General features: G+C 37.9%; 1 protein-coding gene across 2 annotated transcripts in view; it reads right to left on the bottom strand.

Moving 5' to 3' along the window:
* LOC115256196 (zwei Ig domain protein zig-8-like) overlaps positions 1-26,061 on the bottom strand; it is a 715,781-nt gene that overhangs the window by 166,699 nt on the left and 523,021 nt on the right. For both annotated transcript variants that reach the window (XM_062853649.1, XM_062853650.1), the window contains exon 5: positions 10,430-10,564. In XM_062853649.1, coding sequence (XP_062709633.1) covers positions 10,430-10,564 — 135 coding nt within the window. The remainder of the gene's footprint in view (positions 1-10,429; positions 10,565-26,061) is intronic.

Below are 26,061 nucleotides of genomic sequence, written 5' to 3'. Positions count from 1 at the left end.
AGGTCGAAGGACAAAAGGTCGAATGGACAAAAGGTCGAATGGACAAAAGGTCGAATGGACAAAAGGTCGAATGGACAAAAGGTCGAATGGACAAAAGGTCGAATGGGACAGAAGGTCGAATGGACATAAGGTCGAATGGACATAAGGTCGAATGGACAAAAGGTCGAATGGACAAAAGGTCGAATAGAACAAAAGGTATAATTGACAGTAGACAATTTGGAAGGCATGATAAAGTGGTCAGTAAAACGACAATTAGCTCATATGCTGCTATTTACTACCGCATTGCAATTCGAAATAGATGCCTAGAATGATAGAAAGTAGAAGCCAATGAGCCATTCTACGAGACGTTTCGGATCAGCTGATCGCTTATTTCATGAATGAAAATTTGACAGGAGGTTGCGCCCAAGCCCGTGAGTGTTAATATCAATATCAACACTGTTGTCGTTTCGTAAACTAGACTATAGAAGGATATAAAGTAATGTTATTCATGAAAGTGAAATCCGCCGAAAATGCTTTGAAGCTCTTTGGAATGCCTCCAAAATCCCCCTTAAAACCCCAGAAACCCCATGTAACGCACCTCAGACCTTCAGAAACCCCTGAAAACGCTATGTAACGCTTCCGTGACGTTTGTGAAATCCGCCGAAAATTCTCTGAAGCTCTTTGGAATACCTCCAAAATCCCCCTTAAACCCCCGGAAACCCCATGTAACGCACCTCAGACCCTCCGAAACCCCAGAAAACGGCATGTAACGCCTTCGTAACGTTTCTGAAATCCGCCGAAAAATGCTCTGAAGCTCTTTAGAATGCCTCCAAAATCCCCCTAACACCCCCAGAAACCCCATGTAACGCACCTCAGACCCTCCAAAACCCCAGAAAACGGCATGTAACGCCTTCGTAACGTTTCTGGAATCCGCCGAAAATGCTCTGAAGCTCTTTGGAATGCCTCCACAATCCCCCTAATAACCCCAGAAACCCCATGTAACGCACCTCAGACCTTCCGAAACCACTGAAAACGCTATGTAACGCTTCGTAACGTTTTTGAAATCCGCCGAAAATTCTCTGAAGCTCATTGGAATGCCTCCAAAACCCCCCTTAAACCCCCGGAAACCCCATGTAACGCACCTCAGACCCTCCGAAACCCCAGAAAACGGCATGTAACGCCTTCGTAACGTTTCTGAAATTCGCCGAAAATTCTCTGAAGCTCTTTGGAATGCCCCCAAAATCCCCCTTAAACCCCCGGAAACCCCATGTAACGCACCTCAGACCCTCCGAAACCTCAGAAAACGGCATGTAACGCCTTCGTAACGTTTCTGAAATCTGCCTAAAAATGCCCGGAAGCTCTTTGGTCCAAAGAGCTTCCGAGCATGTTTAGGCGGATTTGCGGATTTCCAAAGACTTTGGAATGCCTCCGAAATCCCCCTTAAACCCCCGGAAACCCCATGTAACGCACCTCAGACCCTCCGATACCCCAGAAAACGGCATGTAACGCCTTCGTAACGTTTCTGAAATCCGCCGAAAAATGCTCTGAAGCTCTTTGGAATGCCTCCAAAATCCTATAATGAAAAAAATGTACTATACGGTTCACGGGCTGGGAGGTATGGCTTTCAATCTTTGGAGGAATAACTTATGAAAGCTTAAGAATTCGTTTTTGAGTTATTTTTTCAAAGACTGAATGCCATACCTCCCAACATAATCATCAGCAGTCGAAATTCGAAGAAATTATTTATACTTATACAGTGTAATTCGTCGGAACTACCTATGAATCCAAGAGGGGATGAATCATCCCGGATGATAACTAATCACAAGTAGTAATTTTTTTCTGCAGTAGAGATAGAAAGAACAGCTATTGAATTAAAGAAGGCAAAATTTCTGATTAAATTATAAGTACCTAAATAGTCGATAAATTATTCAGTAACAAAACTTAAAAGAACAGCCTATAAATTTAAGAAGGAAAAATTACTGAACAAAACATCCAACTAAATTGCCATTAAATACTACACCAACACAACTTGAAAGAATAGCCTATAAACAAAAGAAGGAAAAATTTCCTATAGAAATGTCAGTGGCTGAAATACATATGATTACTATAAAAGCACCATAATGTTTCTCTCAATGAGCAAGAACATGAACCATTCGACCTTTTGTCCCATTCGACCTTTTGTCCCATTCGACCTTTTGTCCCATTCGACCTTTTGTCCCATTCGACCTTTTGTCCCATTCGACCTTTTGTCCCATTCGACCTTTTGTCCCATTCGACCTTTTGTCCCATTCGACCTTTTGTCCCATTCGACCTTTTGTCCCATTCGACCTTTTGTCCCATTCGACCTTTTGTCCCATTCGACCTTTTGTCCATTCGACCTTTTGTCCATTCGACCTTTTGTCCATTCGACCTTTTGTCCATTCGACTTTTTGTCCTTCGACCTTTTGTCCTTCGACCATTTGTCCTTCGACCTTCTGTCCTAAAGCCATGAAGAGTCAGTGCGCTAGAGATGGGAAAACTGATTCAATTTAGAGAGTGAATCGCTACCGATTCACTCTCAAAAAAGAGTCGACTCTTTTGATCGATTCAGTAACTCATTTCCGGGATTTGAAGAAAATGTCAATTTTCGATGTTAGCCAACTTCTTTTCGTACAAAATTCACTTGCATGGTATGTATATTGACGATTTGCACAAACGTCTGAGCATAACGTAGTGAAATACAGGATTCGCAGGTTTTCGTTAATTTCTCCGAAGAATCGAATCGCTGGTGCGAGCCGGCCATATAATATAAGTATGGAAACAAAATTAATTGTCAAAGATTGCAATGTTCTACGTCGAATCATCATAAAGTGCGTAGTCATACTAACTCTTTTCGCTATCGTAATGAACATCAGCGAATCGTGGCTCTTTTGAAAAGAATCATGGCTCACTCACTCGGTTTCGCGAATCGATTCTTTGAGTCGATTCGCGAGTGAGTTACCCATCTCTACAGTGCGCAGCAAAGTGGTGAACTATATGCGGTATATCTTATAAATACATTCATTTGTCATGATAACTGTTTTCTTCGTTTTTCTTCCGATGTTACAACAATTGAGTTGATTTGTAGCATCATTACTGCTGCTGCTGCTAGTGCTGCAGAAATTGCTTTCCAACACAGAGACGACCATTAATTGTTCCCTTCCAAAAGAAACCAACAATGCAATGGTTGTTTGACCCTTTTCGTGTGTAAGTATTTCTATGATATACCACCCAAAAATAAGGGGTCTCAAGGGTGGCATTTAAGCTGGCTGCCTGTCGTAATTGCTTTTAGATTGGAAATTAACTTCCAGCACAAGCAACAATGTTGGAAGAGCGTTCGTGGCTTACGCGCGAAGCCACGTGAGGATGAAAAACATCGGAAGCAAAGTTTTATTTTCCCGGGTTATCTAGTGTTGTAGTAGATTGAAACACGAATTTTGCTGGCATTTGATTTCGGTTGACCTGGTCCAGCCGGTCCAGAGGAGAGAGGAGCATCCCCAAGCACTTGAAGGGGAACCCAATTAGTTCGCTGGATAGAGTACCAAGTCATGCACGAAACGGTAAACAGCCAGCCAGCCGAAGCTGCTCGGTTGGGAGCTACTTGTTTTCTGGAACGAGCGGAGATTTTAGGGTTTACGAAAAGGATGTAGAATATGCTCCGAAGGGAGCATGCTTTCGCCAGGGATAATCTTATTAAAATATAAAATAGTTTCCGGAACGTTGGGGGTCCGAGATGATGGGCACTGGATAGTCTGTGGGAAAGTTTTTTTTTTGTTTGAGTACTACTACTGGTGGCTTCCAAAAATAATCTGGCCTATCCTTGCCCTTGACAAGGTTTAGAGCTTCGAGTCAATAATAACAGAAATTGCATAACCAATTTACTACATTCTGTTTTTTTTTTGCTCGTTGGCAGGGATGCCATATATACAGATTTTTGAGCTAGAGGTGCTATTTTTTTGTATGGGATAGAGATTTTTCACTCAAATTTTGTATGGGATACAGATTTTTGAAAATTGCGATACAGATTTTTCAATAAATCATCTGGCATCCCTGCTCAGTGATGCCATATATACAGATTTATCTGTATTATACAGATTTTTGAGCATCGGAACAGATAGCGTTTGTATGAAATACAGATTTTGCATTTGTATGGGATACAGATTTCTCACCCAAATTTTGTATGGGATACAGATTTTTGAATGAGTGATACAGAAAATCATCTGGCATCTCTGTCCCTGCTAGTTCGAAAAGAGGAATCAAACATCGCTGCATCTCCACAGTTATCTTAGGAAGAAGTTTTTGTTAGAATGGTAGGATGTAGGCAGATCTATGAGACACTAAGAGTTGATGATGTATCTACCCAATCAATAAGTAGAGTCAAATAAATACATAAATTAAATGTAATGGTCATTTACTACAATTCCAATATACGCCCCTGATCACTAGAGTGTGCAGGGTTCTTGTTTAGGAGAGACACTACAATGATGGTGAAATAAATGATCATGGTGTAAAATAGAATCACGCAATATGAATTTCCAGGAAGTTTCGCCAAGTTCATATTGGAATTCTGGAGAAGGCATCGGATTTTTTTATAACTTTATTGACGCGATTTTTAACCTTTGGTTAGTTCATCTCGGGACCCACGCTGTACTTCCCTTCCGAAGGCAGAATTCATATTTTGTGAGTTTGTCGGGAGTGGGATTCGATCCCAGGTCCTCGGCGTGATAAACATGTGCTCTAACCATCCCACCAGATCCGTTCCCCGCTTCGGATGATAATGATTTCAAGTCATCATCTCGAACCTTATAAAATTTTATAAACGTATCATAAACATTGGAAAATATCGAGAAAATTATCAATTATACAAAAAAAAAATGTCGTTGTGAAAGAATTTCAGTCTTGGACAATTAGTGATGCTATAATTAGAGAAGACTCCATAGATTGAGTCAGAATTCCTAGATATAAAACTTCGATCGGGATCCTTGTTGCAATCTACAGATACTCCTCCAAGGATTCATACACTCCCGTTCAAAAGTTTGGGGTCACCCCCTCAAAAACATGTCATTTTTTTAGGCCCATATCTCCGCCAATTTGTGTCCGATTTCAAAACCCTAGGTTTCATTCAAAAGATAATAAGTCAAAGAAACTTTGAACATGATTTAAAAGAAACTTTTACAATAAAATTTGTATGTAAACTTAACCCAAAGTTGCCAAACTTTCTAAAAAATAAATATAAACTTACGGCACTGTCGCTGGAAATTGGGTCGACCAAATTTTAAGATGAGAGCGGTAATATGACCCATTTTCTATTAGCTTTCAACTGCTTTTTACAGAACTTGGCTAAAAAATCTAGAAAAAAAGTTATTAAGTAAATAAATCCTTGATATCATCGACCAAAAGTTTGGGGTCACCCCTCAAAATGCTGTATCGGCCAAAAGTTTGGGGTCACTATCGTAAAACATGGAAAAGTGATTTGTTGATATCTTTGTCATCTTTCATTCAATTTTAATTCTTCTTGGCTTATTTGAAACAAAATGAATGATACTTACTGCATAGACATTGAACCACACATATTTGTTGAAATTTACATACTAAAACTTAACGTAAAGTTGCCTCATTTTTTGAAGCGTGGTAAAATGTGCTAACTTTACATAACATTTTTATAAACAAAAATCGTTAAATACGTTAAGTTGAAGACATCAAACGTAAATTTAGTTAATTGTCTTTGAAATGAGCCAAAAATAATTACAATTGAACTATAGATGACGAAGATATCACCAAATCACTTTTCCATGTTTTACGAATGTGACCCCAAACTTTTGGCCGATACATCATATTGAGAGGTGACCCCAAACTTTTGGTCGATGACATCAAGGATTGATTTACATAATAACTTTTTTTCTAGATTTTTTAGCTAAGTTCTGTAAAAAGCAGTTGAAAGCTAATAGAAAATGGGTCATATTACCGCTCTCATCTTAAAATTTGGTCGACCCAACTTCCAGCGACACTGCCGTAAGTTTATATTCATTTTTTAGAAAATTTGGCAACTTTGAATTAAGTTTACATACAATTTTTTTTGAAAAAGTTTCTTTTAAATCATGTTCAAAGTTTCTTTGACTTATTATCTTTTGAATGAAACCTAGGGTTTTGAAATCGGACGCAAATTGGCGGAGATATGGGCCTAAAAAAATGACATGTTTTTGAGGGGGTGACCCCAAACTTTTGAACGGGAGTGTACATGAATTCCTCCAGGAAGTCTCATATATTTCTCCAGAAATCCCTGAAGTAATTCCTCCAGTAAATACTTCAGAAATTCATCCAGCAATACCTCCTGAAATTTCTACTAGGAAAAATTCTCTAGGAATATCTGCCAAAATTCCCCCAATATTTCTTCCAGGGATTGATCAAGGAATTGCTCCACAGATTCCTCTAGACAATCTCAAAGGAATTCTTCAAAAAAAAAAAAAAAAAACTGCAGAAATTCCTCCAGAATTTTGTTTAGAAATTTCTCGAGAAAGATCTCTAGAAATTCCTACAGGAATTTTAGCCAGAATTCTTCCAGAGAATTCCAAAGGAATGACTTCCGGAACTCTTCAAAGAATTCCTCCAGGGAATCCTCCACGGATTCCTCCAAGAATTTCTACAGGATTTTTTTCAGGCATTTCTTCTGGAATTCCTCCAGGGATTCAATAATACATTTCTTCAGAAATTCCTCAAAAATGAATTTCTTCAGGAATTTCTCTGGGTATTTCTTTAGAAGTTCCTTCAGACATTCCTCCAAGATGCCTCCAGGATTTTCTTCAAGGAATTCCTGTACGGATTCCTCCAGAACATCCTCAAGGAATTTCTCCCGGAACTCTTCAAGGAATTCTTCGCGAAATTCCTCGAGACACTCCGCGAAGAATCCCTCCAAGGAATCCTCCATTAATTTCCCCAGGATTTTTTTCAGGAATTTCTTCTGGGATTTCTTAAGGGATTCATTAATGATTTTTTCATAAATTCAAGTCGATGAGTTCCTTCAGACATTCCTCCAGCAATTACTTCTAGAAAAGTTCCTGTGGTAATGTCTGCCAGAATTCCTTCAATATTTTCTCCAGGGATTTTTCCAGAAAATCCTAAAGGAATTCCTCCCGGAACTCTTCCAGGAATCCCTCTTGGAATTCCTCGAGAAATTCATCCAAGGATTCCTCCATGAATTCCTGCGGGAAATTTGCAAAAATAAATTTCAGGAATTGCTCCAAGAAATTCCTTAAATATTCCTTTAGAAATTTTTCAAGAATTCCTCCAGGAACTCCTCCAGGGATTCATCAAGAATATCCTCTGAGAATTTCTGCCTGAATTCATCCAGAGAATCCTTAAGGAATATCTCCCAGAACTCTTCCAAGAATTCCTCCAGGGACACCTCCATGGATTCCTCCAGGAATTTCTTCAGAATTTTTTCGAAGAAATCCTTTAGAAACTCCTCCATGGATTCCTCCAGGAATTTCTTCAAGGATTCCTACATTAGTTCCTCCTCGGATTCCTTCAGAAAATCCTATATCAATTTCTCACGGAATTCTTCCAGGAATTCCTCCAGGAATTCCTCCAGGGATACTTCAATGGAATACTCCAGAAATACCTTCAGGAATTCCTCTAGGGATTGCTACAGGAATTCCACTATGAATTCTTTCAGAAAATACTCTAGGAATTCCTGCCAGAATTCGTCCAATATTTTCTCTCAGGATTCTTCCAGGAATTCCTCCACGGATTCCTCCAGAAAATCGCATAGGAATTTCTTTCAAAACTTTTCCGGGAAGTCCGCTAGGAATTCCTGGAAAAATTCCTTCAGGGATTCCTCTAGGATTTTTTTCAGAAATTTTTTCGGGATTCCCTCCAGGGATTCATCCATGAGTTTCCTCAGAAATCCCTCAAAAAAATCCTTCAGAAATTCCTCAAGGAGTTCCTCCAAACATTCCTCCAGGAAGCCTTAAATATTTGTTCAGAAATTCCTTAAGGAATTCCTGTAAGAATTCCTCTAGATATTTCGCTATGAACTTATCAATAAATGCCTCCATGAATTCCTCTAAAAAAATCTTTAGGGATTTTTTCAAAAATACCTTTCGGAAGACAACCAGAGATTCATCCAGGAATTTCTCCAGGGATTCTTCAAGGAATTTATTAGGAATTATTTTAAAAAAAATCTCTAGGAATTTCTCCATTAATTCCTTCGAAAATTCGTTCTAAAATATCTCCAGGAATTTCTCCACGGATTTCTCCAGAAAATCCTCAAGAAATTTCTCCCAGAACTCTTCCAGAAATGACTCCAGAAATTTCTCGAGAATTTCTCCAGAAAATTCTCCAGTGATAACTCCAGGAACTCCACTAGGTATTGATCTAGAAAATCCTCTAACAATTTCTCCTGGGATTTCTCTAGGAAATCCTCTACGGATTTCTCCAAAAAAGAAAAATCTGCTGGAACTCTTTTAGGAATTCCTTTAGGAATATCTTTGGGAATTCCATTAGGAATTTCTTTAGGAATTCCTCGAGAAATTTCTTCATGGGTTTCTCCAGGAATTTCACAAGGGATTTCTTAAGGAACTTCCTTTAAGAATTCCTCGAGAAGTTTCTCCAGAGATTCCTTCATGGATTTCTCCAGGACTTTCTCTAGGGATTTCTTCAGGACCTCCTCCAGGAGTTTATCAATGAATTTCTTCAGATATTCCTCAAAAATCCCTCCAGGAATTCTTTCAGAAATTCTTCGAGGATTTCCTTCAGTTATTCTTCCAGGAAGCCGCAAATATTTTTTTCAGAAATACCTCCAGGAGTTGCTCCAGAAACTCTTCCAGGAATTCTTGCAAAACTTTTTTTCAGGAATTTCTACAGAAAAACCTCTAGAAAATCCAAGAGGGATTCTTCTAGGGATTCCTGAAATTCCTCCATGGGCTTATTCAGGAATTTCTCCAGGGATTCATTAATGAATTTCTTCAGGAATTTTTCGGAAAATTCCACCTGAATTGATTCCAGGAATTCCTTCAGAAATTCCTCAAGGAAATGTTTCAGACATTCCTTCAGAAATTTTCTCCAGGAAGCCTCATATTTTTCTCCAGAAATTCCTCATTTGATTCCTCCAGGAATTCCTCCAGCAAATACTCCAGGAATTCCTCCAGTTAATACTCCAGGATTTTCTCCAGGAATTCCAACTGAAATTTCTTCTGGAAAAAAATCCTCTAGGAATGTCTGCCAGAATTTCTCCAATTTTTCCTCCAGAGAATCCTAAAGGAATGTCTCACGGAACTCTTCCAAGAACTACTCCAGGAATTCCTCGATGATTCCGCGAGGAATTTCTACAGAAATTCCTCCATGGATACCTCCAGGAGTTTCTTAAGGAGTTTCTCCAGGAATTTTACCAGGAATTTTACCAGGAATTTTACCAGGAATTTTACCAGGAATTTTACCAGGAATTTTACCAGGAATTTTACCAGGAATTTTACCAGGAATTTTTCAAGAAATTTCTCCATGGATTCCTCCAGATAATCTTTAAATCAATTTCTCTCGAATCTCTTTCAGGAATTCCTCCAGGGATACCTCCAGGGATTACTGTAGGAACTCCTCCAGGAATCCCTTCAGAAAATTCTCTAGGAATTTCTGCCAGAATTCCTCCAATATTTTCTCCAGGAATTCTTCCAGGAATTTCTTCAAGAATTTCTCCAAAAAATCTCCCGGAACTTTTCCGGGATTTCCTCGCGGAAATGAGGATAGATTTCTCCAGGAATTTCTTATTTATTTTTATTTTTTTCTTTTTTTTTTATTTCTGTTGATTCGTGAATTTTAACTTAGGCTAATTCTTCATACCTTCACATTTCTTCTGAACCGCCCCCCCCTCCTGTGCACGCTAGTGCTTCTGATCCTGGAAATGGTTCGATGAACAGTACGGGTAAGCAACAACCACACCGCTCCGCTACCGTTGTTCTTCTCAATGGCTTATATCCGGCCCTAAGAACAGTGCTTCCTGCTTATCACGGCGGAGCACGTAGTTTCCACACACCACCGCCACCGCCACTTTATGATAGTTCATAACGGAAAGTGGCAGTATTCCAGGCGGATAATCCAGAAAAATATAAACCGTGCTTGTACTGCTGCTGACTGGCGCTTCCTGACCCGGCAGAATCCCTTCATTTCATCGTACTGCGCCACACATGCGGCTAAGTACCTAGGCGTACAACATGCACGAGGGTACCGTTGAATGGGGTAAGATCGATCTCTGTACTGAATCCTGAGTCTCTGCAGAGATGCAGATTCACGGAAGTTCATTTAGAATGAACCTAGAACAAACCGATCAACGTTACCCCCATTGAACGGTACCCAACAACGATACACGAAGAGCTGAGTGGCTGCACTAGGTACATGTGTCGGCTTCCCCCGGCCCTCGGTCCAGGCCAAAATAGCAACTTACCTTCTCAATTATGCAAACTAAATTGATTGTTGATCCCATATCCACGTGCAGCTCGCCGGAACCGAGTATGAATGCTTCGGGTACGACCACTTGCAGATTTACGAAATGCGAAATCACACCGGTCGGGGTGGATACCTGCAGGAGAAGAGTAAGAGAAAGAGAAGGGAAACGTGTGAGATAAAACCATATATTTTATGCTTCGTAGAATGGTAGAATTACTAGTAGGTACTAGTCCGGGCCGGGTGGAGATTTCAGTCAAATGGCTTGGGATATTGTGTACGGAAGCATGAAGCCACTGATAGCGCGTGGGGGTTGCATCAGGGCAGGTTCGGTTTAGAGAGTGATGTTGGTTGTTGTACTTGCATGGGCTTGCCAGCGTGCTTACAGTAACATTACTGCAGATTTTGTATACAATGGTTTTGTTGGGTTCCGGGTCATTTGGCCGAACGCCATTTGGCCGAATGCCGTTTGGCCGAACGCCATTTGGCCGAAAGGGTCATTTGGCCGAATGCCATTTGGCCGAATGCCGTTTGGCCGAAAAATGAATGATGAAATCAAGTGACCATACCACTGTTCCCCGTCCCAGTATACCTTGAAAGAACAGCCTATGATTCAAAGAAGGAAAAATCTTCGATGATATATTGACAGTTTCAACGCCAACTAATCCCTGAATATTAAAACTAGAAAGAATAGCCTATGATAAAAAGAAGGAAATACTTCTGATAATCATATTGGCAGTTAGAATGTCAAAAACTTCCTCTGAATTCTTTTGATCATGATTCGGCCAAACGGCATTCGGCCAAACGACCCTTTCGGCCAGATGGCATTCGGCCAAATGGCGTTCGGCCAAACGGCATTCGGCCAAACGGCATTCGGCCAAACGGCATTCGGCCAAATGGCCGGACACCGTTTTGTTGTTGGTATCCATTGAAAATGCTGAATTCTTGAAAATGCATTCAAAAACTGGATTTATATTGGCATGTACGTGATTCATGGCTTTGAAATATGTTACCCTTGAGCGAATTCATTTTGAAGTTTTCATAAATGGAAACTGTAAATTAAATCGAGTCGTTGCAGCGGCGTCGCAAATATTTTAGATGTACCCGAAGATACATATAATGGGGGATTGAAAATCAATTTGTAAGCCGAATGAGAAGATCCGGATTCACGATGTTTTTATAGCTTCTTAAAATTGATTTTATTTATTTATTTATTCAATTTAAACAAAACAAAAACAATAATATGAAACGAGCTCACCAATTAAAATGCGTGCACCCAACTATTGATGCGGCGCTGGTTACATTTACACGACAAAAGAAATTCTGTAAATTCTGCATGCGTCAATTAAAAACGACAGACTTTATGAAATCGAATCTTCCGTCAGGGAAGTTGGAAGACTCTTTGGGTTTCTCGAGGATTTATTCAGGAATTCCACTAGAAAATCCTCAGGAATTTTACTAGGAATTCTTCAGGAACTCCTCCATGAATTCCTCAGGAATTCCTCCAGAATTTATTCCAGATTTCTTTCAGGAATCCTTCCAGAATTCTTTCAGGAATTTGCCCAGGATTTCTTTAGAAATTCCTCCATGAATTCTTCAGAAGTTCCTCCTGGAATTATTCAAAGATTTCTCCTGGAATTTTCTAGGAGTACCTCCTGGAATTTTTCGGAAATTCCTTCTGGAATTTTTTAAGAACCCCCCTGGAATTCTTCAGAGATTTCTTCAAGAAATGTTAAGAAATTCTTACAGAAATTCTTCAGGAATTCATACAGGAATTCATCTGTATTTTCTTAAGGATTTTTTCAAGAATTCCTACAGAAATTGTTCAGGAAATTCTCAAGAAATTCTTCAGATGTTCCTCCAGGAATTCTTCAGGAATTTCTTAAGGAATTATTCAAGAATTCCTCCAAGAATTCTTCCGAATTTTTTTTCAGGAACTCTTTCGGAATTAATTCAGTAATTCTTCCGAAAAACTTTCTGGAATTCGCTCAGAAATTCTCCAGAAATTCCTCCTGGAATTTCTTAGGAGTAACTCCTGGAATTCCTCCAAAATTTCTCTTGGAATTCTCTAGGAATTATCTCTGAAATTCTTTAGAAACTCTTTCTGCAATTCTCCATAAATTCCTCCTGGAATTCTTAAGGGATTGCTCCAGGAAATGTTAAAGAAATACTTAAGAAATTAATACAGGAATTCTTCCGGAATTTCTTCAGAAAACGTATAGAAATTCCTTCAGGAATCGATCAGGAAATTCTCGAAGAGTTCTTTAGGAATTCATCCAGTAATCCTTCCAATTTTTTTCAGGATTATTTTTGGATTATTTTTCCGAATTTTTTTCAGGAAATCTTCCAGGAAAACTTCAGCAAATCTTCCTGGAAAACTGCACCAATTCTCTACAGGAATCCTTCACAAATTCCTCCAGGAATTGTTCAGGAATTCCTCCAGGAATTGTTCAGGAATTCCTTCGTGAATTCTCCAGGAATTTCTCCGTGAATTTTCCAGGAATTCCTCCATGAATTCTCCAGGAATTCCTCCATGAATTGTCCAGGAATTCCTCCAGGAATTCTCCAGGAATTCCTCCAGGAATTCTCCAGGAATTCCTCCAGGAATTCTCCAGAAATTCCTCCAGGAATTCTCCAGGAATTCCTCCAGGAATTCTCCAGGAATTCCTCCAGGAATTCTCCAGGAATTCCTCCAGGAATTCTCCAGGAATTCCTCCAGGAATTCTCCAGGAATTCTTACAGGAATTCTCCACGAATTCTTCCAGAAATTCTTCAGGAATTCTCCAGGAATTCTTCCAGGAATTCTCCAGGAATCCTTCCAGGAATTCTCCAGGAATTCTTCCAGGAATTCTCCAGGAATTCCCCACGAATTCTTCCAGGAATTCTCCAGGAATTCTCCAGGAATTCTTCCAGAAATTCTCCAGGATTTCTTCCAGGAATTTCCCAGGAATTCTTTCAGGAATTTTCCAGGAATTCTTCCAGGAATTCTCCAGGAATTCTCCAAGAATTGCTCTAGGAATTATCCAGAAATTCTCTATGAATTCTCCAAAAATTCTCCAGGAATTCCTCTAAAAATCTTCAGGATTTTTTTCTAGGAATTCTGCAGGAATTCTTCCAGCAATATTCAGCAATCCCTACAGAAATTCTCTAAGAATTCTTCGAGAAATTCTCCAGGGATTCCTCCAGGAATTCTAGAGGAAGTTCTCAAGGAATTCTCTATGAATTCCTCCAGGAATTCTCAAAGAATTCTTCCAGCAATATTCAGCAATCCCTACAGAAATTCTCTAAGAATTCGAGAAATTCTCCAGGGATTCCTCCAGGAATTCTAGAGGAAGTTCTCAAGGAATTCTCTATGAATTCCTCCAGGAATTCTCAAGGAACTCTTCCAGGAATTCCTGCAGGAATTCTCCAGGAATAACTCCAGGAATTCTCTATGAATTCCTCCAGAAACTCTCCAGTAAGTCCTCTAGGAATTCTCGAGAAATCCCTTCAGAAATTCACAAGGAATCCCTCCCGGAACTCTCAAGGAATTCCTCCAGGAATTCTCAAAGAATTCCTTCAGCTATTCTCCAAGAATTCCTGCAGGAATTCTCCAGGGATTCCTTAAGCAGTTTTTCAGAAATTCCTCCAGTAATTCCCCTAGGAATTCTCCGGAAATCCTTCCAGGAATTCACAAGGAATTCCTCCAGGGATTCTCCAGGAACTGTTTAGGATTTCTTTTTGAATTTTCCAGAAATTCTTCCAGGAATCCTCCAGGAACTCCTCAAGGAATTCATCTGAAATTCCTCTTAAAATTGTTTAGAAATCTTTCTGAGGATCCATCAGGAACTTTTTCAGATATTATTCAGGTATTTAATTAGGATTCTTTAGGAAAGTTTGAGGAAACCTCAAGATTTTTTTTCAGGAATTCCTCCAGGATTTTTCAGGTATTCTTCCAGGAATTTCTTAAGGGTTTTTTCTAGGAACTTCTCAAGAGATTCCTCCTAGAATAATTCAGGATTTGCTACTGGGTACTCCAGAATTTTCTTCTGAAATTCTCCGGAAATTCCAGAAGGAATTCTCCAGGAATTCTTCCAGGAATTTTTTTTTGTAATTTCTCAAGAAATTCCTTTAGAATTTTTCATTCGCATAGAATTTTCAGGTCTTTCTCCAGGAAACTCTCTTGAATTCTTCAGGAATTCCTGCAAGAATTCAACAGGAAATCATCCAGAAATAATTCAGAAATTCTACTATAAATTCTTCAAGAATTCCACCAGAAATTCTTCAGGAATTCCTCCAGAAATTCTTCAGTAATTTATTTAAAAACTATTCAGAAATTCCTCCAGGAATTCTCTAGGAGCTCTCCAGGAATTCTTCTATAATTCCTCCACGAATTCATCAGCAGTTCCACGAGAATTTCTTCAAGGATTCTCCAGGAATTGTTGAGGAATTTTTCGGGCCGTTCTTCGGAAATTTTTCAGGAAAATCTTCAGGAATTTTTCAGGAATTCTTCCAGTAATTCTTCTTAGAATTCTCCAGGAATCCTTCCAAAGATTCTTCAGGAATTCTTCTGAAATTTTTCAGGAATTCTATCATGATTTTTCAGAAATTCTTCCAAGAAAACTTCAGCAATTATTCCAGGAATTCTTCTGAAATATCTCCAGGAATTCTCCAGGTAGCTTCCAGTAATTCTGCTGAATTCTCAAGGCGTTCCTTAGAAATTATACAGGAATAACTCCTGCATTACTTCTGGAGTTTCTCCTGAAAATCTTTATCCCTCAGTATTTTTTTGTTTTCAGAAATTGGAATTATTGGAATTCTTTCAAGGTGTCTGCTGTAAAACTTCCTTCAGATTTTGCACTGGAATTTCGATTTTAATTCTCCAGGAATTTTGGCAGTTATCCTGGATTTTCTTCAAAGATCCCCCATTAATATTCTTTGATCCCTTCAACAAATTATTGCATGATTTGTCTTGTCCTAAGAATGAATTCTCCATAATTTTCTCCAAAAACTACTCCAGAACCTTTCAAAACTTCCCAGAAAATCCTTAAGGATTTCTTCCTGAAGATCCTCTAGGAAATGTACCAAGACTTATTCTTGGAAATGTCCAGAAATTATTCCAAAAAATCTCAGAAATTCCACCAGGAATACCTCCATGAGGAATTCTCTTCAAATTTAACCTGCAATTTTTCTGGAAGTCGTCTTGAAAATAACAGTTCGGAATTTTCTAGCATTTCCTCTAGAAATTTTCAAGAAATGGTTTCATGAGCTCCTCCACAAAAACTTCTACAAATTCTTTTACGAATTTCTACGAAAACAACTAAAGTAATCGTTCGAAATTTCCACCACAACCCAGAAATTCCTTAAGGAACATTCTGTGATTTTTTTGTTTATTTCAAAAATACTCCAGAATTTGTTTTTTTTTTTAATCTACGGTTCCTGGAATGTCACTAAATTTCTTATGGAATTTCTTGTAGAAATCTGTGGAGCATATTGCATACTTGAGTTTATTCAGAAATTCTGCGATACTTAAAAAAATCTGGAAATATTTAGAAATTTCTCAAATTTCAACTCACCAGAAATTCCTCCAGAAAAATCTCAAGCAACCGTTGTTAAATTTCTCCCGAAATACTCCATTACTTCTTCCAAGCATTCTTTATGAATTTTTCCAGGAGTTCCAGCCGAAATGGTCGAGGAAATCTTACAAGAACACTCCAAAGTTTATACATGAACTCTGCAGAACTTATTCATGAATTATCCAGGTGTTTCTCCAAAAAAATCTACAGATATAACCATAAAAATTCTCTAGTAGTACTCAAGGATTTTTTCCTGCAATTCCATGGGTAATTGCGGAAGTTTTTCAGAAACTACTCCTGGAATCCTCCAGGAATTTCAGCCGAATCTCTACAAGAACCCCTTATGGAGTTCATCAGGATTTTCTTCAGGAATTATTAAGGAATTCATTCACAACTTTTTCACGATTGCTTTAGTCCTGCAGAACGAATTGTTCATTAAGTTCTCTAAAGTATCAACCGAAAAAATTCTCAAGAATTCCTCCAGAAATTATGAAGCCTTTGGAAATTCTGAAGGACTTCATCCAGAAATTCCTCTAAGAGTTTGTTATGAATCCTTCTGAAATTTCTGCTATTGTCCTTAATTCACTTCAAAAGCTATTATTTTATTTTTCAATTCTTCAACAAGTTTCCCATGGTTTCTCTAGTCCTGAAGAGTTTTTTCTCCATGGTGTTCTCGAAAGACGGTGCAAGTTTATGTGAGTTTTTCTAAAAAAGAATTTTCGGTTAATTTAAATGTATAATGGCATGCCTTAAAAATAAATTAACAGATGCCGTGAAGAAGGCCGAGTTCAATGGCCGAAACGTCGGAATTGAACTAGTAGTACTTGTCTTGATTAATTGTTAGACTGAAAAGGCACTCAAAACAGTTCTTTAGAAAAAACATCTAGGAATAAATGCACCAGGAATTCTGCAGAAACTTTATCAGATACTATTAGAATTTCCAAAGAATTCTTCCAAATTCTTTTAACAGAAATTTTAAGGTATTCATACATTTTTTCAAATATTTTTCAGGAAACCTGTAGGACTTTCTTCAGAAGTTGTACTGGACTTTCTTTTGAAATTTTGCAAAATTTACTTGAAAAAATCTTCTAGAAATATTTAAAAATTTATTTAGGAAATGTTTTACCGATCAATCATATACATTTATTCACAAATTCTACAAAAATATCTTACTAGCATGCTTCGGAATGTTTTCCAGGAGTTCTAGTAAAATTTGGCAAACACTCCAAGAACACTCCATAGTAACAGTCCCTGTAGGTCACCTGAGCATTTCACAATACTTCCAAAATAGGCCAGTAATGAAAATGATTAAAGACTGGATGAAACCTGTGGAGAACCATGATGTTCCTTACAAGTTGCACGAAACAACTCGTGCAGATTGGGAAGTCGGAGGTCCCACTGTTCGTCAAGGGTCAATCAAATTCTTCACAGATGGCTCAAAAGTTGGAATAAAAACGGGAGCGGGAATCTACGGCCCTGGAATACAAATTTCAGTGGCGATGGGACACTATCCTACGGTGTTTCAAGCAGAGATTCTTGCTATTTTGAAATGCGCAAATATCTGCCTTGAGAGGAAATACAGATACGCAAATATTTGTATATTCTCAGATAGTCAAGCTGCACTAAAAGCATTGTGCGCTTACAAATGTACTTCAAAGCTTGTCTGGGAATGCATTCTTTCACTGCGCAGGCTGTGCCAAGGGAATTCAGTAAACTTATACTGGGTTCCAGGTCACTGTGGCATTGAAGGGAATGAAATGGCAGACGAGCTTGCTAAAAGTGGTTCCAATTTACAGTTTGCTGGTCCAGAACCATTCTGTGGTATATCAAACTGTACAATTAAAATTGACCTGAAACGCTGGGCTGAGCAGAGGGTGATATCCAATTGGATGGACGTCAAAAATTGCAATCAGTCAAAACGATTTATAACACCAAATGCTTATAAAACCAAAAAGCTCTTAGAGCTCAACAAGAGAACTCTATGTACATACACTGGCCTAGTAACTGGACACTGCCCGAGCAGGTATCACTTGAAAAATATTGGTCATATTCAGAGTGATATCTGTCGTTTCTGTAATACGGAACGTGAAACCTCGGAACATCTGCTTTGCAGTTGTGGTGCTTTATACACGCGCAGGCAAAGATTTCTTAATAGTGGTTAGGTCTTGGAGTTTATCAATTCCATTGCACCTGACTGGGAGACGACGCGTCGTGGCAGTAGCTGATTACTTGACACATGGTAATTAGCTGGCTAGATGCGAATATCAAAACGGGACATGCCACAAAAGTTCAGCCTATTGGACGCAGTGGCTTAATTTCCCCAACAGGGGAGGAAAAAAAAAAACAGTCCCTGAAGAAGGTCCCAAACGGACCAAAACGTCGGACAAAATAAAATAACAGCGTTTTGATTTTTTCAAGACTGAGAAGCCACAAAACATTAGTTTCCAACTACAGTCGAACACACCAACGATACTTTTTTAGAAATTCTGCAGAAATCCTTGATAATTATCTACGTGTACTTTCAAAAACTTGAGGAACTGCTGTACACATTCGTTAAGAGTTCTCCAGTAATTTTACCTGAAATTCTTTAGGAAACCTTCCAGAATCTCCAGAAATTTCTTCTAGAGTTTTCGGATATCACTCCTAAAATTCTCCAAGAATTTCATCTGAACTTCAGCAAGAACTTTTTATGGAATCCATCAGGATTATCTCCAGGAATAATTCCAAGAATTCTTTCACAAACTTTTCCTTCAGGGTTTGCCTGAATTTCAACATGATTTCACCAGCTAGTTTTCAGGACCTTTCCAAGAATTCCTTCAGGATCCTTGGAGCCTCCTATTCATATGAGACACTTCCGCGTTAAGCTTCAAAGGCAACATCAACGAAAATCTTTTCATCAATAGACAGAATCAGCGTAGATACACCGCCGCCAAATTCGGCGGGAGTAATTCAACCGCATAAAACTCTACCCCATCAATTCTGGCCCTGCTGTCATCCACTGTTTTCCTGAGGCCCCTCGGTTTAGCAGGGACTGCATGCACCACCCGTTGACTGCATCGGGCAATCACAGCAGTTAACACACTACTACCACCACCGCCACCGGTTGCGGTATGTCATCCCGTTGGCCATACACCTGGCAAAGCCGCGTACCATACCACAGCGCAGCATCGCATCGCAATCCTGCCAAATCAGCTAAAATTTGCTCGGAAACCAAACTCGATACGGTTGAACTCTTCATTAGGCCACTCATTGCAGCGGTGGGCCCGGAAGGTGGGTGGCGATAGTAGTCGAGCTTTGTCCCAAACTGCGACGTCTGCGCCTAATCGTGGCTCCGAAAGCAGCTGGTGGCGGGCAGCGGCGATGCACGTGGTGGGGCTCGGAAGTAGATCTATTGGATGCCGCCGTGCCGTGCTGCTGATTGGAGAGAGAGAGTCCCAAGTGAAAATGTGACTATTGAAAGTTAAGCTTTCGCCTGCCAGCCATGCCACAAAAGCCAAGCGAACGGAAGCAAGCGCGGGAAGTGCTTATGCAATCAAATACGGATTTATTGACGTGGCGATAGGCTGACCTGCCGCCGTTGCCGTAATGGGGTAGAGCGCGATTAGATCGCTAAGGGATTCTGTTTTAACGGGTCATTAGATGGTGGTTTTTCCGGGAGAGCCCAGCGATTGCCTAATGGGGTGCAGTCAGTTATGTTTGATTTTTTTTTGGGAGGGGTTTATTCAATGATTTTGGTTTTTGATTACGACGATTTTCTATGGATAGGGAATATGCAACATTTTGTAGCATTTCTTACAATAAGTAAATTTATATTGACTGCAAAATGGTGAGTTGACAATTTGGAAGCAAATTATTTTACCAATCACAGAGTTCTTATAAAACTCGTGCAAAAGTTTACAGTAAAAAAAAGACGAACACAATCAAGAACTTTTGTGAACGAACTCCTACAGAAAATCCTGAAGGGTTTCTAAGAGAAATTTCTAGAGAACTTTCACAAGGAATTCCTTGAATTACATTGGTGATTTTAGCTAACAGTCATTCCATGCGAAATCCTTATTCCATGAAAAATCCTGGAGGAATTTTTGTAAGTTTACAGGAATTCTGGACGATTTCCTGGATGATTTTAGCAGAAATCCTTAAGGAGTAAAAGAAGAGTTCCTAGAAAAAAATCCTGGAGGAATTCATTGGAAGGAGAATCCCTGAAGAATTACTGGAAAATTTCCTGAATAGTTTTTGGAGGAACTGATGAAGGAATTTTGAAAGAATTCTTGGAGAATTTCTGCGAGAATTCCTGGAAAATTTCTGGAAAAAATAATAAAATAATTTCAGGAGGAATTCCTAAAGGATGAAGGATAACTAGAATTCAAGAAGAATAATTGAAAGGATTCCTGAAAAACTCCTGGTGAAATTCCCGAGGAATTTTTAAAGGAATTCCTAAAGCATACCTTGAGGAATTCATAAAGAATTCCTGGGAGAAATTCTAAAGAATTTCTGAATAATTTCTGGAGAAATCTCTGAAGAATTTTTGGAAGATATCTTGGAGGGATTCCTGAGGAGTTCCTGAAGAAATTCCTGAAGAATTTTTAATCTTTCGTAATTCGCGCGGTTGGCCACCACCATCAGCACCACGCAAATGCTGAGTACAAAAATCGAGATTTTTCAGCGTGTTGTACAGAATTGAGGGAAGAATAACTGAAGAATTTTTTTCAAGAAGATCTCTTGGAAGAACTTCTGAAATTATTTTGCAGGAATTCCTGAAGAATTCTTGATGAATTTTTGAATGAATTCCTGGAGAAATTTCTCAAAAACTTCTGGAGGAATTCCCGAAGAATTTCTGAAATAATTTCTGAAGCATTTCTAAAGAAATTCCTGAAGACTTTCAGGAGAATTTCCTGAAGAATTCTTGTGAAGAATTGTTCATGACAATTCCTTGAGGAATTCCTGAAAAATTCCTAGTAGGATCCATGAAAAATTCTGTGAAAAATTCCTGAAAGAATTGGTTAAGAAATTTAAATTTTAAAAGAATTCCTGTGAGAATTCCTGGAAAATTTCTGGAAAAATTCTCAAATAATTTGAGGAGGATAAAGGATAATAAGAATTCAAGAAAAATTACTAAAAAAAATCCTGAAGAACTCCTAGAGAAATTCCCGAAAACTCCTGGTAGAATTTCTGAAAAATTTCTGGAAGAATTCCTGAAGAGTTGTTGGTAGTACACACTTAATTTTTTTCGCTGAATCTCGGAAATTTGGCTTGCTTTTTACCGAGATTGGCACCGCCGAGCGCTCAGCAAACTCGTTTTCCAACGAGATCTCAGCAATCGTGTTGTTTGTTTGCTGAGTTTGAGAAAATGTTTTGCCGAAATTCAGCTAACAAGCGTTATTTTTTACCGAGATTCAGTATAAATATTTACTGAGACACGGCGGTGCCGGCGTTTGCCGAGCTCATCTTAGTGTGTAGGCCTGGAGGGATTCCTGAAGAATTCCTGAAGAATTTTCGAAGTAATTACTGAAGAATGCCTTAAGGAATTCATGAGGAGCTCCTGGACGAAATTCTGAAAATATTTCCTTTTGACTTTTTGAGAAGACTTTTTGGTGGAATTCCTGTAAGAATTCTCAAAGAATTTCTGAAAAAATTCTTGAAGAACTTCTTATGGAATTTATGCGAAATTTCTTGAGGAATTCCTGAAGATGTCCTGGAATAATTTTTGAAGAATTTCTGGAGGAATTCCTGAAAAACTCTTTGAGGAAATCCTCTAAGGATTCCTGAAAAAATCCTGGAAGAATTTCTGGAAGAATTCCTGCAGAATTCTTGAAGGAATTCCTTATGAACCGGTGGAAGAATTTTTCAAAGATTTTTTGGAGTAAATTTTTCAGAAAATTTCCTGGCGGAATTGATGAGAAATTCCTTAAGAAATTCTTAGTAGAATCCCCAAATAATTCCTTGATAATTTCCTGAATAATGCCAGAAAAATGGATATAGAAATTTTGAAGAAATTCTTGGAGAATTTCTGTGAGAATTTCTAGGAAATTTCTGATAAATTTTTAAAATAGTTTTAGGAGAGATGCAGGAGGAATTCCTGGAGGAATTCCCAAAAGATGTAGGGTTATAAGTACTCATGAAAAATAATGAAATGAATTCCTGAGAAACTAGTGGAGGAATTCCTTAAGAATTCCTGGAACAATTTTGGAAGAATTTTTTAAGAAATTTTGGAAGAATTTCTGTAGAAATTTCGGAAGAATTTCTGAATTTTTTTTTAAAGAATTATTGGAGGAACTCCTGGAGGGATTCCTGAAGAATTCCCGGTGGAATTCCTGAACATTTTAGATAGAAATTCCTAAGGAATGCCTTGAGGAATTCATGAATAGAGTCGCTATATTCCCAGAACATAATAAAAATCATCATAATGATAAACTTGGTATTAAATTTGGTATAAATTTTCTGAAAGAATTCCCGAAGAATTCCTGGAGGAAATCTTGAAGGGATTTCTGAAGAATTCTTGGAAGAATTTGAAAGGAATTAGAGAAAGAATTTTTAAAGCAATTCTTGGAGAATTTTTGTGAGAATTCTTGGACAATTTCTGGAAACATTCTTAAATAATTTTAGGAGGAATTTGTAAAGAATAAAAGGTTACTCGACCTTATGAAGATTGATAAGATGAATTCCTGAAAAACTTCTGGAGGAATTCTTGAAGAAATCCTGGAAGATTTCCTGAAGAATTTCTGAGGAAGTTTCTGAAGCATTTTTGGAGGAATCCTTGGAGGGATATCTGAAGAATTCCTGGAGGAATTCCTGAAGAATTTAAAAGAGAAATGCTAAAGAATGCCTTGAGGAATTCATGAAAAATGCCTGGGAGGAATTGTGAAGATTTTCTAAAGGAATCCCCGAAAAAATCCTTGAGGAAATCCTTAAAAGACTCCCGAATAATTTCTGGAAAAAATTCTGAATAATTTGAAAGGAACTAGAGAGCGAAATTCCGAAAAAAAATCTTGGAGAACTTCTGTGAGAATTCCTAGTAGTTTTCTGTTTTTTTTAAATAATTTCAGGAGGAATTCCAAAGGCTGGAAGAGTTTTGGAAGAATTTCTGGATCAATTTTGGAAGAATTTCTGTAGTAATTTCTGAAGAATTCTTGGAGGAAATCCTGGAGGAATGCCTGAAGAATTTCTGGAGATATTCCTGATGAATTCTTAGAAGAATTCTAGTAAGGGTTGCTTAAGAATTGCTTGAGGAATACTGAAGAATTTCTATGGAAATTCATGTAGAACTCCTGGAAGAGCGTCTTTAAAAAAAATCTTTAGGATTTCCCGTAGAATTCTTGGAGGAATTTCTAAAAAGCTTCCTTAAGAATTCCGGAATGATGTCCTAAGGAATTTCTCAAGAGTTCCTCTACGAATTTCTAAAGAATTTCTGGAGGAATTCCTGAAGAATACTTGGGAAAATTACTGGAGGAGTTCCCGAAGAATACCTTGAAGGACTCCTGAAGAATTTCTGAACAAAATCCTGAAGAACTCCAGGTGATAATGATGGAAAATTCCCTGGATAACTTCTGAAGAAGTCTTGGAAGAATTTCGTAAAGAACTCCTGGTGGAATTCCTGAAGAATTCATAAAGAACTCCAGGAAGATTTTTTTTAAAGTTCTGAAGGAGTTCCTGAAGATTTTTTTAAGAAATTTTGGAAGAATTTGTGTAGAAATTTCGGAAGAATTTCTGAAATTTTTTTTAAAGAATTATTGGAGGATTCCTGAAGAATTCCCGGTGGAATTCCTGAACATTTTAGATAGAAATTCCTAAGAAATGCCTTGAGGAATTCATGAATAGAGCCGCTATATTCCCAGAACATAATTAAAATCACCATTATGATAAACTTGGTATTAAATTTGGTATAAATTTTCTGAAAGAATTCCCGAAGAATTCCTGGAGAAAATCTTGAAGGGATTCCTGAAGAATTCTTGGAAGAATTTTATGAAGAATTCGAAAGAAATTAGAGAAATACTTTTTAAAGCAATTCTTGGAGAATTTCTGTGAGAATTCTTGGAAAATTTCTGGAAACGTTCTTAAATAATTTTAGGAGGAATACGTAAAGAATAAACGATTACCAGACCTCATGAAGATTAATTACATGAATTTCTAAAAAAGAGAAGTTTTTTAGAAATTCATCTAATTAATTAATAGAAACTTCTTGAAGAAACCCTGAAAGATTTCCTGAAGAATTTCAGAGGAAGTTTCTGAAGAATTTTTGGATGAATCCTTGGAGGGAAATCTGGAGAATTCCTGGAGGAATTCCTGAAGAATTTAGAAGAGAATTCCTAAAGAATGCCTTGAGGAATTCATGAAAAATGCCTGGGAGGAATAGTGAAGATTTTCTAAACGAATCCCCGAAAAAATCCTGGAGGAAATCCTTAAAAGATTCCCGAATAATCTCTGGAAAAAATTCTGATTAATTTGAAAGGAACTAGAGAGCGAAATTTCGAAGGATTTCTTGGAGAACTTCTGAGAGAATTCCTAGTAATTTTTTGTTTTGTTTTTTTCAATAATTTCAGGAGAAATTCCAAAGGCTGGAAGAGTTTTGGAAGAATTTCTGGATCAATTTTGAAAGAATTTCTGGAGTAATTTCTGAAGAATTCTTGGAGGAAATCCTGGAGGAATGCCTGAAGAATTTCTGAAGAATTTCTGGAGATATTCCTGATGAATTCTTAGAAGAATTCTTGTAAGGGTTGCTTAGGAATTGCTTGTGGAATACTGAAGAATTTCTATGGAAGCTTCTGGAAAAAAATCTTTAGGATTCCCTGTAGAATTCCTGAAGGAATTTCTAAAAAGTTTCCTTAAGAATTCCGGAAAAATGTCCTAAGGAATTTCTCAAGAATTCCTCTACGAATTTCTAAAAAATTTCTGGAGGAATTTCTGACGAATAATTGGGAAAATTGCTGGAGGAATTCCCGAAGAATACCTTGAAGGACTCCTAAAGAATTTCTGAACAAACTCCTGAAGAACTCCAGGAGATAATGATGGAAAATTCCTTGGAGAACTTCTGAAGAAGTCTTGGAAGAATTTCGTGAAGAACTCCTGGTGAAATTCCTGAAGATTTTTTGAGGAATTTCTGAATGAATTCCTGGAGGAATTACTAAAAAAAATCCTGAAGCATTCTAGGAAGAATTCCTGAACAATTCCTAGAGAAATTCCTAAAGAATTCCTGTAGGAATAGAGGAATTTCTGCAATAATTTCTGAAAAATTTCTGACTGAATTCCTGAATAGTTCTAGGAGGTATTTCTGAACGGATTACCGAGAAATCTCTGGAGGAAATCCTGAAAAATTTCTGAACAAATTTCTGAGGAACTCCAAAAAATTTCTGAACAATTCCTAGAGTAATTCCATAAGAATTCCTGGAAAAATTTTCGAAAGATTTCTGGAATAGTTTCAGGAAGATTTCCTGAATCATTTCAGGAGAAATTTATGAATGGACTTCCGAGGAATTTCTGGAGGAAATCCTAAAATATTTCTTAAGAAATTCCTGAAGAATTATTGGAGGAATTAATGAAGAACTCCTGGAGGAATTCATGAAAATTCCTAGAGGAATTCTTGAGGAATTTCCAGTGGAATCCCTAAAGAATTCCCAAATAATTTTCTGTAAAATTCCCGAAGAAATTGATGAAGAAATTTTAAAGGAATTCTTTTGAGAATCTCTTGAATTTTTCTGGAGAATTTCTGAAATAAATTTACGACAATGAAGGATAACAAGAATCAGTGAAGAATAACTGAAGGAATTCCTGAAAAACTCCTGGAAGCATTTCTGAAAAAAAATCTGGAGGAATTCCTAAAGAGTTGTTGGAATTTTCTTGGGAATTTTCTAGACAATTCGAAATTTCGAAAATTTTTGTAGTATGGAAGAGTTATTAAGGAAATTCTGAAGGAATTCCTGAACAATTCCTGGAGGAATTTATGAAAAAAAATCTTAAAGAATTCCTGAAGATATCCTGGAAAAAATCTTGAAGATTTCCTGGCATATTTTTTGAAGAAATTCTGGAGGAATCCCTGAAAAATTATTGGAGAAATTCCATAAAAGTTCCTGGTTGAATTTCTGAA

Source organism: Aedes albopictus, chromosome 2 (genome assembly GCF_035046485.1).
Source record: "Aedes albopictus strain Foshan chromosome 2, AalbF5, whole genome shotgun sequence".
NCBI classification, from domain to species: domain Eukaryota; kingdom Metazoa; phylum Arthropoda; class Insecta; order Diptera; family Culicidae; genus Aedes; species Aedes albopictus.
Note: the sequence above shows the minus strand (reverse complement) of the source record. Positions and strands in the feature narration are given on the sequence as shown.